Raw genomic sequence first — 17,669 nt, forward strand, 5'->3', positions numbered from 1 at the left:
TCTCGGCCGAGCCAAGGTAGTCTTCCATTCCGGCTCCAGGAGCCTTCCGAGGGACAGCCGCCAGACAGGGGACGCCCCTCTGACCGCTTCCCTTTCCGTACTTAATTGTACTCCGGGGAATTTGCAACGAACAGGGACGCCTTTTCGTTGCATCTGCCCATCCGCGCCGGAGAGTCTGTAGCTGCGCCTGCCATGGGAAATTCGGAGTCCAAAATACCTCTGAGCACCCCCCTTGGGTGCTTGCTGCGAATTTTACCAAATTGGGATATTCCCAAACCCTCAGAAAGAAAAAGCTTATCTTCCTGTCTCAGGTGGCTTGGCCCCAATACAAACTCAGTAACCAGTCACATTGGCCCCCGACTGGCACTTTTGATTTCAACACCCTCCGAGATCTCGACGATTTTTGTCGCCGCGCGGGCAAGGACAATGAAATTCCTTACGTCCAGGCTTTTTGGGACCTCCGTACCCACCCCAACCTATGTTCTTCCTGCTCCACCTACCAAATCCTCTTATCTCGAACCCCCCGTAAATCTTCCTCCACTACCTCTCCCCCTCCCTACTCCTCACCGGAGGATCTGCCTGAACATCTGTCCTCTCCTGCCAATCTCAGCAACCACCCGCCATCAACCGCACGCCCTTCCCACACTCCCTCTGCACCTCCTACCTCAGAGGCCATGCCTCGCTCTCCCTCTACTCCCTCCGAGCCCCCTCCCTCAGAGGCTGCACTTCCTCTTGCCTCTCCGGTGGCGGCCCACACCCGCTCCCACCAGCCAGCTATCCTGGCCCCACTCCGAGAAGTAGCAGGCGCAGAAGGTTTAATCAGGGTCCATGTTCCTTTCTCACTCCAAGACCTGTCCCAAATTGAGAAACGTTTAGGATCCTTCTCAGCCAACCCGTCCACCTATGTTAAAGAATTCCAATACCTCACTCAAACATAAGAAGCCCTAGTCCGGTACACTCGACTAGATCCAGCCTCCCAAAATGGGGCCACTGTATTAGCCTCCCATTTTATCTCCCAATCAGCACCCGACATAAGAAAGAAACTAAAGAAAGCAGAAGAGGGGCCAGAGACTCCCATCCAAGACCTGGTAAAAATGGCCTTTAAAGTATTCAATGCCAGGGAAGATGCGGCTGAGGCTGCCCGCCAAACTCGCATGAAGCAGAAGGCTGCCCTCCAGACCCAAGCCCTAGTGGCGGCTCTAAGGCCGGCAGGGAACCAGAAGCCCAAGGCCGAAACCCATGCCCCTCCAGGGGCATGTTTCAAATGTGGAAAGGAAGGACACTGGTCCCGAGCCTGTCCACAACCACGGCCACCAACTAAGCCTTGCCCTATCTGTCGGCTCCCGGGACACTGGAAGTCAGACTGCCCCAGCTTCCCCAGGGTGCCGGTTCCTCAAAACAGACACACTGGCGTTACGCAGCCGACGGTCACCCTCAGTAGGGAGGAGCCTGCTTGCCAGGAGCCGACCTCCGAGGGAGCTCCGTTCCCCAGTCTACTAGGGCTGCTAGATGACTAGCGGGGCCCTGGCTTTCCGACTCCGGTTACCCTCGCCGAGCCTAGGGTCACAAGACATGGGGGCTACCTACTCCGCACTTCCTTCTTATTCTGGCCATCTCACCCCTTCCCAGGTCTTAGTCATGGGAATCGATGGGACCCCGAGTATCCCCTATCAAACCCCACCACTCATGTGCTCATATAACTCCACTCCCTTCACCCACTCCTTTTTAGTAATCCCCACCTGCCCAGTTCCCCTTCTGGGGTGAGACATCCTTTCAAAGCTGAAGGCCGTCATAACCTTCCCCACAGCCAGCCCACACAGCCTTTTTCTCCTAGCCCTCAATACTCTGCCTCAGAACTCCAGACCCTCCAGTCTACCCCCGGGGTACAGTTCAAGGATGACTGGGCCTTCAAGCATAACCTTCTCATCCTCCCTGAAAAGCAAAGCCTCCTCAGTACCATATAGGAAGATCAGTCCTCATGTACTGTCTGCGTGAAAACTAATTCCCAGGGTTCCTGTCATCCCCGGCGCCAGCTTCATCAGCTACGCAGGTTCCTACCTGGCCAAGACTGGCAAATTGATTTCACCCATATGCCAAAGCACAAACAGTACCGGTATCTGCTAACCATTGTTGACACTTTTTCAGGCTGGATTGAAGCTTACCCCACAGCCTCTGAGTCTGCCGGGACAGTAGCCACTTATCTCATTCAAGACATCATCCCACGCTTTGGACTCCCGGCTACCATACAGTCAGACAACGGCCTAGCCTTTATCTCCAAAGTCACTAATGCCGTTTCTACCTCTCTAGGAATTCAGTAGAAGCTACATGCCGCCTACCATCCCCAGTCCTCTGGTAAGGTAGAACGGGCCAATGGCCTAATAAAGGAGCATCTGACTAAGCTCATGCTTGAGCTCCGCCAATCCTGGGTAACCTTAATTCCTATCACCCTCACCAGGGTAAGAGCAGGCCCCCGGGGCCCATCACAGCTTAGCCCATTTGAGCTGCTGTATGGTTGCCCCTTCCTACTTTCAACTCCCCCACCGCCAGAGACTACTCCTCTAGACAGCTACCTCCCCTACTTTACTCTCCTTCGCAGCCTTCTCCGAGAACACGCCAACACTTCTCTTCCCCAACCCACCCAGCCATCTGAAAATACACAGAAAGTCCTCCCGGTAACCCTAGTCCCTCGACTCACTATATATTCCCCAGCCGAATTCCAGATGCTGCAAACTCCCCATCGCCGCACCCGACGAGCTGCCTTCCTACCCATTGCCGTTGGTGTCTCCCTTGCTGGTTCAGCACTTGCAGCAGGATTAGGAGGAGGGGCACTAGTCCACTCTCACCTGGCCATAGCCCGACTGACCTCACAACTCCAAGCGGCTATTGATGACTCTACTGAGTCTTTAGCATCACTCCAACGACAGATCACCTCAGTTGCCCAAGTTGCCTTGCAGAACCGAAGAGCCCTGGACCTGCTCACTGCTGAACGAGGAGGGACCTGTATCTTCCTACAAGAAGAGTGCTGTTACTACATCAATGAATCCGGCCTAGTAGAAACCCGAATCGAGAGCCTCCAGAAACTCAAAACTAACCTGCAGAGTCAGAAGTTCTCGGCTGAAGCCACAGCGTGTTCCTACAGCGGCGCTTTCAAGAACTGACTCGAGTCACCATCCACCAGATGCTGCTCCAACCCTACCCTGAACGAGTGCAAGAAATAGACCTCTCCCCGAACATCCAGGCTCGTTAAGAAAAGAGACCTCTTCAGAACCCCCGTCGACCCTTGTCAGCAGGAAGTAGCCAGAGAGACAACCGACGCCCCTGACCCCCTCTTTTTCTTTTCTTTAAGGAGTCGGGAATGTTTGGAAAACTCTGCCCCTACCGCAAAAGCTCTCTCTCTCTCTTTCCCTCCCCCACAAAGAGGCTCCCTTATCTCTCACTTTACATACCGATACCGGCCCTAGCCCTCATGCTGCCCAGCTTCCCGCCGCCCAGCTTCCCGCCCAGCAGTTCAAACTGACCAACAGTTGCCCACCACCTCGGCTTTTGGCTTCCCCACCCCCCAGCCCTTCAGCCCCCTATAAAACAACCCTGCCCCTCTGAGCGGCGCGGCCATTCTCCTCTTCCTCCCGGCTGGTCCGCCCGGAGGCTCTTTCCTCTCAATAAAGCCTGAACTTAAGGAATTTCCTCTAGCCTGCGGTCCGGTTTCTTTCCCAATGAGCCCAGTCTTCCCGCAGAGGGTAGGTCGGACACTTACCGTCCTGGATTGTTCTAAAATGGTGCTTGCTGGACTAAAATCAAGGTTTTGGTAGGGCTGCATTTCTTTCTGAAGGTTCTAGGAGAGAACCTATTTCCTTGCCTTTTCCAGCTTTTAGAGACTGCCCATATTCCTTGGCTTATGGCTCACTTTCATTGTCAAAGTCAGCAATGGCCTGAAGCCACACTCCTCAGTATGGTAATTCTATGTTTAACTTTTTGAGGAACTGCCAAATTGTCTTCTGAAGTGTCTTTCTCACAGCACATCACTCCAGCACTTACTTGTCTGCCTCCCTTTTTCATGTTTAAAGACACTGGCCATTACACTGGGTCTAGTAGCCTCAAGTTCATCTGCTACCTTAATTCCCCTTCACCATTTAATATAACATATCCATAGGGTCTAGAGATTATACTAGAATGTGGACATCTTGAAGGAGGGGTATCATTTTTCTGCCTATCATAATAGGCAAATTGATCTAGAGATTCAATACAATTGGCTTTTTGTTTGTTTGGGTTTTTTTGCAGAAATTTACAAGATGATCCTGAAACTCATCTAACAATGCATGGGACACAGAATGCCAAAACAATTTTGAAAAATAAAAACAAAGCTGAAGGACTCATACTTCCTGATTTCAAAACTGACTACAAAGCTACAATAACTAACACTGTGTGAGACTAGCATAAGGATACACACATAGAGTGATAAAACCAAACTGGAAGTCCCTTGAGAAATAAACCTTATATTTATGGTGAACTGATTTTTGGCAATAATGACAAGAAAATTCAATAGGTAAAGAAGTTATTTCAACAAATGGTACTGGGATAACTGGATATACACATGCAAAAGATTGAAGTTGGAACCTTACCTAATACCAAATGCAAAAATCAATGCTAAATGAGTCATAGACTTAGATATAAGAACTATAACTATAAAATTTATGGAAGAAAATATAGGTGTAAGTCTTTGTGATTTTAGATTACGCAATGTTTTCTTAGAATGACTCTTAAGCACAAGCAACCAAATCAGTAAGTTGGATTTCATCAAAAGTAAAAACTTTTGTGTTTCAAAGGACATTATCAAGAAAATGAGAAGAGAGCCCACAGAAGAACACACTTAGAAATCATATATCTGATACATATCTGCTTTCCAAAATAAGTAAAAATTTTTATAACTCAATAATAAAAACACAAACTACTCAGCTTCAAAATGGGCAAAAAAGTTGTTAAACTTCATGAGTCATAGAGAATTGCAATTCAAAACCATAGTGAGATACCACGGCATACCCCCTAGGATGGCTATAATTCACAAGACAGATTAAATAATAACTATTGGCAAAGTTGTAAGAGATTGGAACCTTCGCATATTCCTGGCAGAAATGGAAAACGGTACAGTCACTTCAGAAGACAATTTGGCAGTTCCTCAAAAAGTTAAACATAGAATTACCATACTGAGGAGTGTGGCTTCGGGCCAAAAATCCTATGTATTATCTTTCAGGCAATACCCTAGTCAGTTACAAGGCTTTGCCCAGCAGACATCATGGCAGGAAACTGCCATCTCCACACCAGACTTGGTACAGAGCCAGCATGTTACAGCTTCTGGAGGGATCTGCAGCCGAGAACTCACTCCCTGCTCCCTCGACCCCAACTAGCCCCACTCAGTCTTTTCTGCATTCCTAGTCTAGGCACTTCCATTCGGAGGCTTCAGCTCAGGCACTTTTCAGGAGTCCCAGCTGAGACCTGCTTAGGGAGGGCTTGGCTGAGGCAGTGCTTTCTGCTACTAGTGATACTTCTTCATGCTGAATGAAGAGTTACACACATCATAAAAGTATAAAAACATAGAAACAATGTATACCCACTTCCAGATAATGGTTACCTCTGGGTAGGAAGGGGAAGTAGGATGAAGAGGAGACTTGCATTGACTCCATAACATTATTTCTTTACAAACTTTTCTTAAGAAAATATAATAAAGCCATAATGTAGTGAAACTCAGTATGCATAAATGGATATTTGTCATACATATGAAATATTTCATAATACAAAAGAATGAAAAATAATTCTTAACCCTAGGTGGTGAAATTATATGTGATTGTGATTTCAGTTTTTTCTTGATATGTATATACATTTTTTCAAACTCTTCCAACCAACATGAATTTCTTTATAATGATAATAAATAATACATGTGTTTTAAAAAGAGGTTTTTACTACCCATATCTTTATTTAAGCAGAAAGCTATAAAAATGTGTTTTGGTTAAACTGTAATATATATGGCTTAAAAGTTGAACTGGTATTAAAGTCTTATTTTGGTGTAAAAGAAACTACAAATATTTTAATAGTTCAGTGCTGAGAAATGCTTTTATTTTTCAAATGCAAACCGAAATTTAAAAGCTGAAATTTACACATGTCCAAATTGTAAGAGCTAGTCAGAAACTGAAATGCAAATAATTACAACTTTAATAATTATTCCTATTAAGTTCCTTTTGGAAACGTGACCTTAAATCTTTCAGGGTTATCTGAATATGGTCGTTCAAGTTATTACTATACATTATTCAGTGTAATGATATAATTAATAACTAACAGAACTTTTCAGAGCTAGGACATCCAATTCAACAGTTTCCAATGATTGGGAGCTGCATCCAGAGTCCTTGCTTGCTCCTTTTCTCACATCTCTCACATTTATCCTCTTCCTCCATCAGTGCCTCTTTCCTGTCTGGAACAAGCATCAAGTTTCCTGATTTCTAACCACAGCCCCTGTTCTCATATTTCTTCATAGCACAGTTTCCTCTATTGGCTATTGCCAGTTTTACCTACCATTGCTTGTCATGCTACCCCTGCACCCCAGCCCTTACCACTCCCCTGAAACCTCTCTGGGTAACCACTCTCCATTTGCAAATCTAAGGGATATTCTTCCATCCTTTACATGGAATCATATGAAATCACCATATGGAAACAATTCTCAATACCTGGCCAAACTGTAGTACTATTGAGCTTCAAAAAGCATTGTGCTCCTCCTTGGAAACTTTCTCACATCTTGTCTGACACTATTTTCTCCTAGTGTTTTTTCTTTCGAACTTCCTGTCCGCCTACTCCTTGTAAGTCGCCCCAACCTTCCTCTCTCTGTGTTTACCTCTTAAGCATTGTGGCTCCTCAATGTTTTATTCATCACTTGTCTATTTCACAGCAAGTTTCACACAGATGCTAATGACTCTGTTTCCTTACCAACCAGAAACACTCCCCTGAGGCTCCAGAAACATATTGGGTTGCTTATTGGACGTAACAGTCTTACAGTCTCAAAAGCAATTCAAACGCAACATACTCAAAACTAAATTAATCACTTCCCTTTCTCTGCAAATTCTTCCCCATGTCTTCTCTAATCATCAACATGTTGCTGTGGGTTGGATTGTGTCCCCTGAAAAGATATATTGAAGTCCTAACTCTCAGTGCCTGTAAATGTGACCTTGTTTGCCAAGAGGATATTTGCAGAGGCAATCAAGTTAAGATGAGGTCATACTGAATAAGGGTGGGCCCTAATCCAATATGACTACTGTACTTCTAAGAAGAGAAAACAGACACACAGGCATAGACACAGAGAGAATGCCAGGTGATGACAGAGGCAGAGACAAGAGTGATGTCTCTTGTCAAGTATTTCCCTTCTCAGATCTGTCCTGTCCCACCTCCCTCCCTGGCCTTCAGTAGCCTGTTATATGGAGAGCCCCATTTCTTAATACTTTCAGCTGTCTGGCTCCTTGGGGTGAGGGCTGGCTTCCAGCATGAATTTCCTCACGGCAGCCATGGTGAGAGCTGTAGCAACTTCTGTACCCAGGCCCCTGCCAACTGTTCTACAAGAGGTGCTGGCAGCATACCCCCGCCCCCATAACAATTCCAGTGAGGTTGAGTAACACAATCCAAAAGAATCTGGAGGTTAAGAAAGGCCTATGGGAAAACTTTCATCAATGAGACACAGGAATGAATTCTTCTTCCTTCTCTTCCACAATTGACTCTTCTAATGCAGCGAAGTCCCATAAGATCTGTCCAGAGCCATCTCCCATGACCAAGTAAATGCTGCTTCTTAGTAAAGCTGTGGCAGCTCAGCAACAGTACTTGCTGTCCTTCCTTCCCTTCTTTGCTTCTTGTTTTTTTCCTTATTCTTGCTACGCTGGGGTTACCACCTCCCTCTCCAATAAATAACTCACATGTAAGCTCCATTTTGTACGAACCTCGGCTAAGATAACAAGTTGCTTAAACATCATTTTTCTCTTCTAAAAATAGAGATAATGCTGGCTCTTCTCATAGGACCACCAAATGTATTACATGAGACAATGTCTGAAAAACACAGTAACTTGAAATAGTTAGTGCTCATGAAATGTTACTTGTTACTATTAATTATAACTACATGAAGATCCACAGCATTCTTTACCCACTGTATTAGTCAGGGTTCTCTAGAGGGACAGAACTAATAGAATTGATATATATATATAAAGTGGAGTTTATTAATTGTTAACTTACATATCACAAGGTCCCACAGTAGGCCGTCTGCAGGCTGAGAAGTAGGAGAGCCAGTCTGAGTTCCAAAACTAAAAAACTTGGAGTCTGATGTTTGAGGGCAGGAAGCATCCACCATCAGAGAAAGATACAGGCTGGGAGGCTAGGCCAGTCTCTCTTTCCACATTTTTCTGCCTGCTTATATTCTAGTCGTGCTGGCAGCTGATTAGATTGTGCCCACCCAGATTAAGATTGGGTCAGTCTTTCCTAGTCCATGGCTCAAATGTTAATGTCCTTTGGCAATACCCACACAGACACACCCAGGATTGATACTTTTTTTTTTTTTGAGACAGAGTTTCGCTGTTGTTACCCAGACTGGAGTGCAATGGCACGATCTCGGCTCACCGCAACCTCTGCCTTCTGGGTTCAAGCAATTCTCCTGCCTCAGTCTCCCGAGTAGCTGGGACTACAGGTGCGCACCACCATGCCCAGCTAATTTTTGTATTTTTAGTAGAGACAGGGCTTCACCTTGTTGACCAGGATGGTCTCGATCTTCTGACCTCATGATCCACCCGCCTCAGCCTCCCAAAGTGCTGGGATTATAGGCATGAGCCACCACACCTTTGTAACCTTCAATCCTATCAAGTTGACACTCAGTATCAACCATCACACCCACATTGTTACAGGAAGAAGAAATGAGAATGTGCACATAATTTCCCCTCTTTTCTTTAATCCTTATTGTGCTACATTAAAAACCATTACCACTGTACCTTGTGCTATAGAAGCACTAAAGTTCATTTACACAGGAAAACACTTATGAAAGGCAGTGAGGAGGCTTACAAAGTCCCTGGGAGTTCCCAACAGTCAGGCTTGAAGGCCATACAGGGAGGGACAAAGCTTTAGCCAACATTGTATTGGTTCAGGCACAACTTACACCACTGACAGTGAAGTAGACCCAGGACCCCAATCCTGCCATCTTCCACTACCACCCTTTCTCAAACCCAAACTGGACACTGTCCAATACACGTTTCACCCATTTCTCACTTGCAAATCCAAGTCTTGCTGAGGTTATCTGACTGATGGAGTCTAAGTAACATGGTTGTGCTTCAGTTGCCAGAGAGGCTAAGTTTACACATTTTCCTGGTGACTTGCTTAAGAAAAAGATATTCATAAAGTGGGAACCCCCTCCAAATATAGGAAATGTGTTCACAAGATTAACTGAACAGCCAGAAAATATGACAAATGTATACTCTGTATCTACTTGAAGAAATGTCCCAAACCAAATAAAATATGGTTACAAATTAAAAAAGAAAGAGAGAGAGACAGAAAGAAAAAAAGAAAAGAAACAAAGAAAAAAAGAAAAAGGAAGGAAGGAAAGAAAGAAAAGAAAGGAAGGAAGAAAAGAAAGACTGAAAGAGAAAGTGGAAGGTGGGAATAATCTACTTACTGGGGGAATTCTTGCAAAGTATATTCCGTGTCTAGGTAGTCCGTAATGCACTAGCTATTTCTTGAGTGGACCTAACAGTTGCCGCAGAGGTCACGGTAATGCTTTCAGATGCCCCGGGGCAAAGTGGGCTAAATGCTTTTTAACTCTGGGTCAACTCTTTCTAGCCCTCAGCTGGCTCCAAAGAGTAATTACAACTCCCAGTGAACAGAGGCAAATTCCTCTCAGGATCAATGTTAATAATCTACCATGAGTTATAAATCTTAAAAGGAAACATTACCTGGCCAATGAATATATATGGTATTAAGATGATAACATTTTTATGCTTAGAAAAAAGATATATGAAAAAAATAGAAATAAAAATACTTGAAGGAGGAAAACAAACCACTTCTATGAAGTATATCCTTGTCAGTTATAGCACAAAATAATCTTATTATCAAACAGAATACTAAAATTACAGGTTATTTCCCCTCTTATATTATATATGTATATAAGAACACACCAATGATTTTTAATTCTTCCCTAAAAGTTTATATCCTACCTCCCCTTTCTTTTCATTCTTATTGCCAACAAGTCTAAATCAGCCCACCCCTGAATTATTACAAAAGCCTTACTCCCTTAAATGCTTTCATCCATTTATTCACTGAGACAGGAACTCAATAATAATGTAGTAACAATGCTCCCAATAGACAGATCATCAAGACAGAAAGTCAGCAAAGAAAGAGTGGACTTAAACTATATCCTAGAATAAATGGACTTAACAGATATTTACAGAAAACTCTTCCCAACAATGGCAGAACATACATTCTCTTCAGCACATGAAATATTCTCTAAGATGCACCACATGAGAGGCCACAAAACAATCCTCAACAAATTTAAGGAAATCCAAATTATATGAAGTATCTTCTCAAACCACAGTGGAATAAAACTGGAAATCAACTCCAAAAGGAACCCTCCAAACTGTATAAATACATGAAAATTAAATAATCCACTGCTGAATGACTTTGGGATTAAAAATGAAATCAATATGAAAATTTAAAAATTATTTGAAATGAATGATAACAGTGACACAACTTGTCAAAACAGCAAAAGTGGTGCTAAAAGGAAAGGTCATAGTATTAAATGCCTATATCAAAAAGTCTGAAAGAGCACCAATTGACAGTCTTATGTCACACCTCAAAAAACTACAGAAACAAGAAAAAAGTAAACCCAAACCCTGCAGAAGAAATAACAAACATCAGAGTTTAACTAAATGAAATTCAAACAAAAAAATACAAAAGATAAATGAAACAAAAATGTGATTCTTTGAAAAGATAAACAAAATTGATAGGCCATGAGTGAGACTAACTATGAAAAAAAGAGAGAAGATCCAAATAAGCTTAATTAGCAATGAAACTGGAGATATTACTGTAAGGCCGGTTGCCTTGCCGGGAGTTAAACGAACACATTCATCACTCTCCATGCCTGATAACTGCATCATCACTCGAGCTCATTATCTGGCTTCCCCACAAAGCTTCCCTGCACCCCGCCTCTGCATACCATGCCCAAGCTCACACTCAGCACTAAATTATCCATCCAACCTCCAGCCCACTGTTAAAAACCCTGCAGAGAAATTTTTTTTAAAAGAAACCCCACCGTTCCCTGCCCCATATGCCCCCAGCAGGCCCGCGTACAAAGGTCCCGCCCACCTACCAATGGCAGCTACTTTCATGTACTTCCCACTTTAACTCCATGTACTTCCTGCTCCTCAACAGCCAATAGAAATGCCTTCCCTTTGTTTCCCCAATAGTCAATCAAGGCCCACTTACCCAAGGTCCCACCTACCAATGGCAGCTACTTTCATGTACTTCCTACTTTAACTCCATGTACTTCCTACTCCTCAACGGCCAATAGAAATGCCTTCTCTTTGTTTCCCAGTAACCAATCAATTGCCTGTACACCCCATAAAACCCCACGCCCTGAACAGCCGGGTGCGACTTCTCTGGCCCCTCTTGGACCACTGAGGTTGCCCGGGAGCTGAATAAATTGGCTTCTCACTTTTTTTTAATACCTGCCTCAGTTTTCTTATTTTACCTCGGCAATAAATCTTACAATTACCACCGATACCACAGAAATAAAAAAGATCATTCAGGGCTGCTATGACCACCTTTACATGCACAAATCAGGAAATCTAGAGGAAATGGAGAAATTCTTGGAAATATACAACCCTCCTAGATCAAATAAGAAACAAATAGAAACCCTGAACAAACTAATAACAAGCAGCAAGACTGAATCAGTAACAACAACAACAACAACAAAATGGCCAACAAAAAGCCAGGACCAGACAGACTCTCAGCTGAATTCTACCAGATGTTCTAAGAAGAATTGGTATTTATCCTACTGAAACTATTCCAAAAGATAGAGAAAGAGGGAATCCTCCCTAATTCATTCTATGAAACCAGTGTCACCCTGATACCAAACCAGAAAATGACATAATAGTAAAAGAAAACTACAGACTAATAACCCTGGTGAATATAGATGGAAAAGTTCTCAATAAAATACCAGCTAACGAAATCCAACAGCATATCAAAAACATAATTTATCAATATTATATTTGATATATATATAACAACATATAGATCCAAGAAATGAATTCAATAAAGTCTCAGAATACAAATTCAATGTACACAAATCAGTAGCACTGCTACACACCAAGAATGATTAAGATGAGAATCAAGAACTCAACCCTTTTTACAAAACTGCAAAACAAAGAAAATACTTAGAAATGTACTTAAACAAGGAAGTGAATGATCTCTGCAAGGAAAACTGCCAAACAGTGCTGAAAGAAATCACAGATGATACACACAAATAGTAACATATTCCATGTTCATGGATGGGAAGAATCAATATTGTGAAAATGATCATACTATCCAAAGTGATATACAGATTCAATGCAATTTCCATCAAAACAGCATCATTATTCTTCACAGAACTAGAAAAAAAATCCTAAAATTCATCTGGAACAATATAAGAGCCCATGTAGTCAAAAGACATACAAACATCCAGCAAACATGAAAAACGCTTAACATCACTAATCATCAGGGAAATGCAAACTGAAACCACAATGAGATACTATCTTACTCCTGCAAGAATGGCCAAAATTAAAAAGTTTTTTAAAAAACTCAAAAACAACAGATGCTGGTATGGATGTGGTGAAAGGAAACATTTTTACACTGCTGGTGGGAATGTAAATTAGAACAATCACGATGGAAACAATATGAAGATTACTTAAAGGACCAAAAATAGAACTACCATTGGATCTGGCAGTCCCACTACTGGCTATCTACCTGTTAGAAACAAATGCTTGTTCCTCGGTGCTGAAAAGAAGAACTAGCACTCAGACAAAGAATTTTCTCACCAAGGTTATTTACTTCTATAGAAGGGTGCATTTCACAGATGGGCAATGGTGAGAGCACATCTGAACAGGGGAGTGGAAGGCATTCTTATCCCTGAGGCAGATAGCCCCTACTGCTGTGTTGTTCCCCTATTGGCTAGGGTTGGACACACAGTCTAAGCTAATTCCAGTTGACTATTTTAAAGGGAGCAGGGGTATGAGCCGGAGTGGTGGGATGAGTAGATTGACAGAAAGGACAGTTATGAAACAGGTAACTAAAGGTGACTCAGGTCAGAGCAGGTGACCAGGGTGACTCAGGTCAAAGCAGGTGACTAGGGGAACAAACGTGAACTACTGATTAGAACTGGTGGGGATGTTGTTTACTGAAACTAGAGGCAAGGGGGTGAAGAGAACCAGGAAGTTAAACTTTAAAATGGAGAATAAAGAATAAGAGAGCTGAACATACTGACATACTGATTCTTTGAAGAGAAACTTGGAGCTCACTATATTTAACATACCCAAAAAAAAAGAAGTTATTTTATGAAAATGCATGTTTATAGCAGCGCAATTCACAACTGCAAAGATATGGAACCAACCAAGTGCCCATCAACCAACAAGTGGATAAAGAAAATGTGGTATAAAATGTACAAAGAAGAGCTGGTACCATTCCTACTGACACTATTCCAAAAAACATTGTAAAGGAGAAACTCCTCCCTAACCCATTCTATGAGGCCAGCATCATCCTGATACTAAAACCTGGCAGAGATAAAACAAAAAAGAAAATCTTCAGGCCAATATCCTTGATGAACATGCAAAAAACCTCAACAAAATACTGGCAAACTGAATCCAGCAGCACATCAAAAAGCTTAAACACCATGATCAAGTAGGCTTCATTTCCAGGATACATGTTTGTTTCAACATATGCAAATTAATAAATGTGACTCTTCACATAAACAGAACTAAAGACAAAAACAACATGATTATTCTCAGTAGATGCAGAAAAGGCTTTCAATAAAATTCAACATCACTTCATGCTCAAACTCTCAATAAACTAGTATTGAAGAAACATACCCCAAAATATTAAGAGCCATATATGACAAACCCACAGCCAATATTATACTGAATGGGCAAAAGCCGGAAACATTTTCCTTGAAAACCAGCACAAGACAAGACTGCTCTCTTACCACTCCTATTCAACATAGTATTGGAAATTCTGGCCAGAGAAATCAAGAAACAGAAAGAAATAGGAAGAAAGAAAATCAAACTATCCCTGTTTGCAGATGACATGTTCCTATATCTAGAAAACCCCATTGTCTTATCTTAAAAGCTTCTTAAGCTGGTAATCAACTTCAGCAAAGTCTCAGGATACAAAATCAATGTGCAAAATTCGCTAGCATTCCTATACACCAATAACAATCAAGCCAAAAGCCAAATTACAAATGAACTCACATTCACAATTGCCACAAAAAGAATAAAATACCTAGGAATACAGCTAACAAGAGAAGTGAAGGATCTCTATAAGGAAAACTAAAAACCACTGCTCAAAGAAGTCAGAGAGGACACAAACAAATGGAAAAACATTCCATGCTCATGGAGAGGAAGAATCAATACTGTGAAAATGGTCATACTGCCCAAAGCAATTTATAGGTTCAATGCTATTCTTATGAAACTACCATTTAACATTCTTTGTAGAAATAGAAACAGCCATTTTAAAATTCATATGGAACCAAAAAAGTGCCCAACTAGCCAAGGAAATCCTAAGCAAAAAAAAAAAAAGCTGGAGGCATCACACTACCCAACTTCAAACTACACTACAGCACTACAGTAACCAAAACAGCATTGCATTGGTACAAGAACAGACACAGAGACCAATGGAACACAATAGATAACCCAGAAATAAGACTGTACACCTAAAGCCATCTGATCTTCAACAAACCTGACAAAAACAAGCAATGGGGAAAGGATTCCCTATTTAATAAATGGTGCTGGGATTACTGGCTAGCCACGAGCAGAAAATTGAAACCGAACCCCTTTCTTACACCATATACAAAAATCAACTCAACATGTATTAAAGACTAAATCTAAAACCCAAAACTACAAAAACCCTAGAAAAAAAACATAGGCAATACCATTTAGGACATAGGCACTGGCAAAGATTTTGTGATGAAGACGCCAAAAGCAATTGCAATGGAAGCAAAAATTGACAAATCAAATCTAATCAAACTAAAGAGCTTCTGTACAGCAAAAGAAACTATCAACAGAACAAAAAGACAACCTACAGAATGGGAGGTAATTTTTGCAAACTATGCACCTTATGAAGGTCTAATATCCAGCAACTATAAGGAGCTTAAACAAATTTATAGAAACAAACAAACAACACCATTAAAAAGTGGGCAAAGGACATGAACACTTTTCAAAAGACGACATGCATGCAGCCAACAAGCATATTAAGAAAAGCTCAACATTACTGATGATTAAAGAAATATAAATCAAAACCCCAGTGAGATATCCACATACTGGGGGCAGTTGTTGGGGGGAAGCTAGGGGAGGGACAGGGGAAGGTGGGGAGGAATAACATGGGAAGAAATGCCAGATATAAATGAAGGGGGAATAGAGGCAGCAAGCCACCTGGTTATGTATGTACCTATGCAACAACCCTGCATGATCTGCACATGTACCCCAGAACCTAAAGTAAAATTTAAAACAAACAAACAAAAAAACAGTGAGCTATTGTCTCACACCCATCACAATAGCCATTATTAAAAAGTCAAAAAATAACAGATGCTAAAGAGGTTGTGGAGAAAAAGGAATGCTTTTACATTGTTGGTGGGAATGTAAATTAGTTCAACCATTGTGGAAGACAGTGTGGCAATTCCTCAAAGACCTAAAGATAGAAATACTACTTGACCCAGCAATCCCATTACTGGGTATATATCCAAAGGAATACAAATCGTTCTATTTAAAGGAAACATGCATGCATATATGTTCATTGCAGCTCTATTCACAATACCAAAGGAATCAACCTAAATGACCGAAAATGATAGACTGGATAAAGAAAAGGTGATATATAAACACCAAGGAATACCATGGAACTATAAAGAACAAGATCATGTCCTTTGCAGGAACATGGATGGAGCTGGAGGCCATTATCATTAGCAAACTAATGCAGAAACAGGAAAACAAATACTGTACATTCTTATAAGTGGGAGCTAAATTATGAGAACACATGGACTCATAGAGGAAAAACAAGGCACACTGGGGTCTATTGGAGGGTGAGGGGTGGGAGGAGAGAGAGGATCAGAAAAAATAACTGATGAATGCTAGGCTTGATACCTGGGTGATGAAATAATCTGTACAGCTAACCCTGAACTTAAAAGTTAAAAAATAAGTAAATAAATACATGAAATGTTTTAAAGAATAAAATGTACATATACACAATGGAATACTACTCAGCCATAAAAAGGAACAAAATAATGTTTTTTTGCAGCAACTTGGATGGAGCTGGAGGCCATTATTCTAACTGAAGTAAATCAGGAATGGAAAACCAAATATCATATGTTCTAACTTGTAAGTGGGAGCTAAGCTATGAGGATGCAAAGGCATAAGAATGACACAGTGGATTTGGGGAACTCCGGGTATAAAGGGTGGGAGTGGGGTGAGGAATAAACGGCTACATATTGGGTATAGTGTACACTGCTTAGGTGATGGATACACTAAGGTCTCAGAAATCACCACTTAAGAACCTATCCATGTATCCCAAAACTACCTGTACCCCAAAAACTATTAAAATTTTTTAAAAGTAAAGACAGTGGTGGGCATCAAATCATCAAGTCATCCTTTCATACCCAGCTCTGATATGTAAAATTGTATAAAAAGGCCTTTGTCACTAATAATACACCATGCTTTCCCCACACTCAAGAGTAGAGAAGATCAGTGAGCTGCATACAGCAAAAAGGTTTTCAATACTATAGTCAGCAACAAAATCTTCACAGGCAAGTCTAGTCAGGGTGTTTTATTTGGGGGTTAAGAAGGAGATGGTGTGCTAGAGGCTAACTTTGCTCCAAATAACTTTTGTTTTCTTATTTCTAATTTATTTTTAGCCAAGTATACAGGCCCCGTGCAATATAAATTAGGGAAAAGCTGGAAACAGTTCGCATATCTAAAAAAAGGGGATTGGCTAAATGAATCATGATTTCAACCAAGTAATGGGATACGATGCAGATTTTAAAACTGAAGCTACAGAAAAGCACTCATCGATATCAGTATTTGTGTTTGTGTGTGCAGATAGAAATAAATCTGGAATCTGGACAATAGGCTATTTTCTGTGAGTTTTTTCCATGTCTGGGTTAGTAGGATTATGAATGTTCTTAATGGGATTTTTTTTCTTCATTTTCTGCACTGAGAATATATTGCTTTTCTAATAAGAAAACAGTATAAGAAAACTTAACCAACAAATTATGAACTGTTTTCAGATTTGAAGGTTTGTTGTTGGTATTTTGTTATATATATTCATATTCCCTTAATTTCTAATTCACTTTTATCTGCAATGCCTGCTTGACTTAGCAACATTTTCAGATATTTCTATTTGTGATAAGATCATAAAATATATGCTATTGTTAA

The 17,669-nt window shown here is 41.5% G+C and overlaps 1 protein-coding gene across 22 annotated transcripts in view; it reads right to left on the reverse strand.

The window, feature by feature from the left end:
- NEK10 (NIMA related kinase 10) overlaps positions 1–17,669 on the reverse strand; it is a 260,598-nt gene that overhangs the window by 122,215 nt on the left and 120,714 nt on the right. The window contains exon 24 of one of the 22 annotated variants that reach the window (XM_054247050.2): positions 8,026–8,073. The exons of the other annotated variants lie outside the window; for them this stretch is intronic. Coding sequence (XP_054103025.1) covers position 8,073 — 1 coding nt within the window. The 3' untranslated portion in view covers positions 8,026–8,072. Of the gene's footprint in view, positions 1–8,025; positions 8,074–17,669 lie in introns of those variants that run through there. 22 annotated transcript variants of the gene reach the window in all.

Source organism: Callithrix jacchus, chromosome 17, assembly GCF_049354715.1.
Source record: "Callithrix jacchus isolate 240 chromosome 17, calJac240_pri, whole genome shotgun sequence".
In the NCBI taxonomy this organism is placed as follows: Eukaryota; Metazoa; Chordata; class Mammalia; order Primates; family Cebidae; genus Callithrix; species Callithrix jacchus.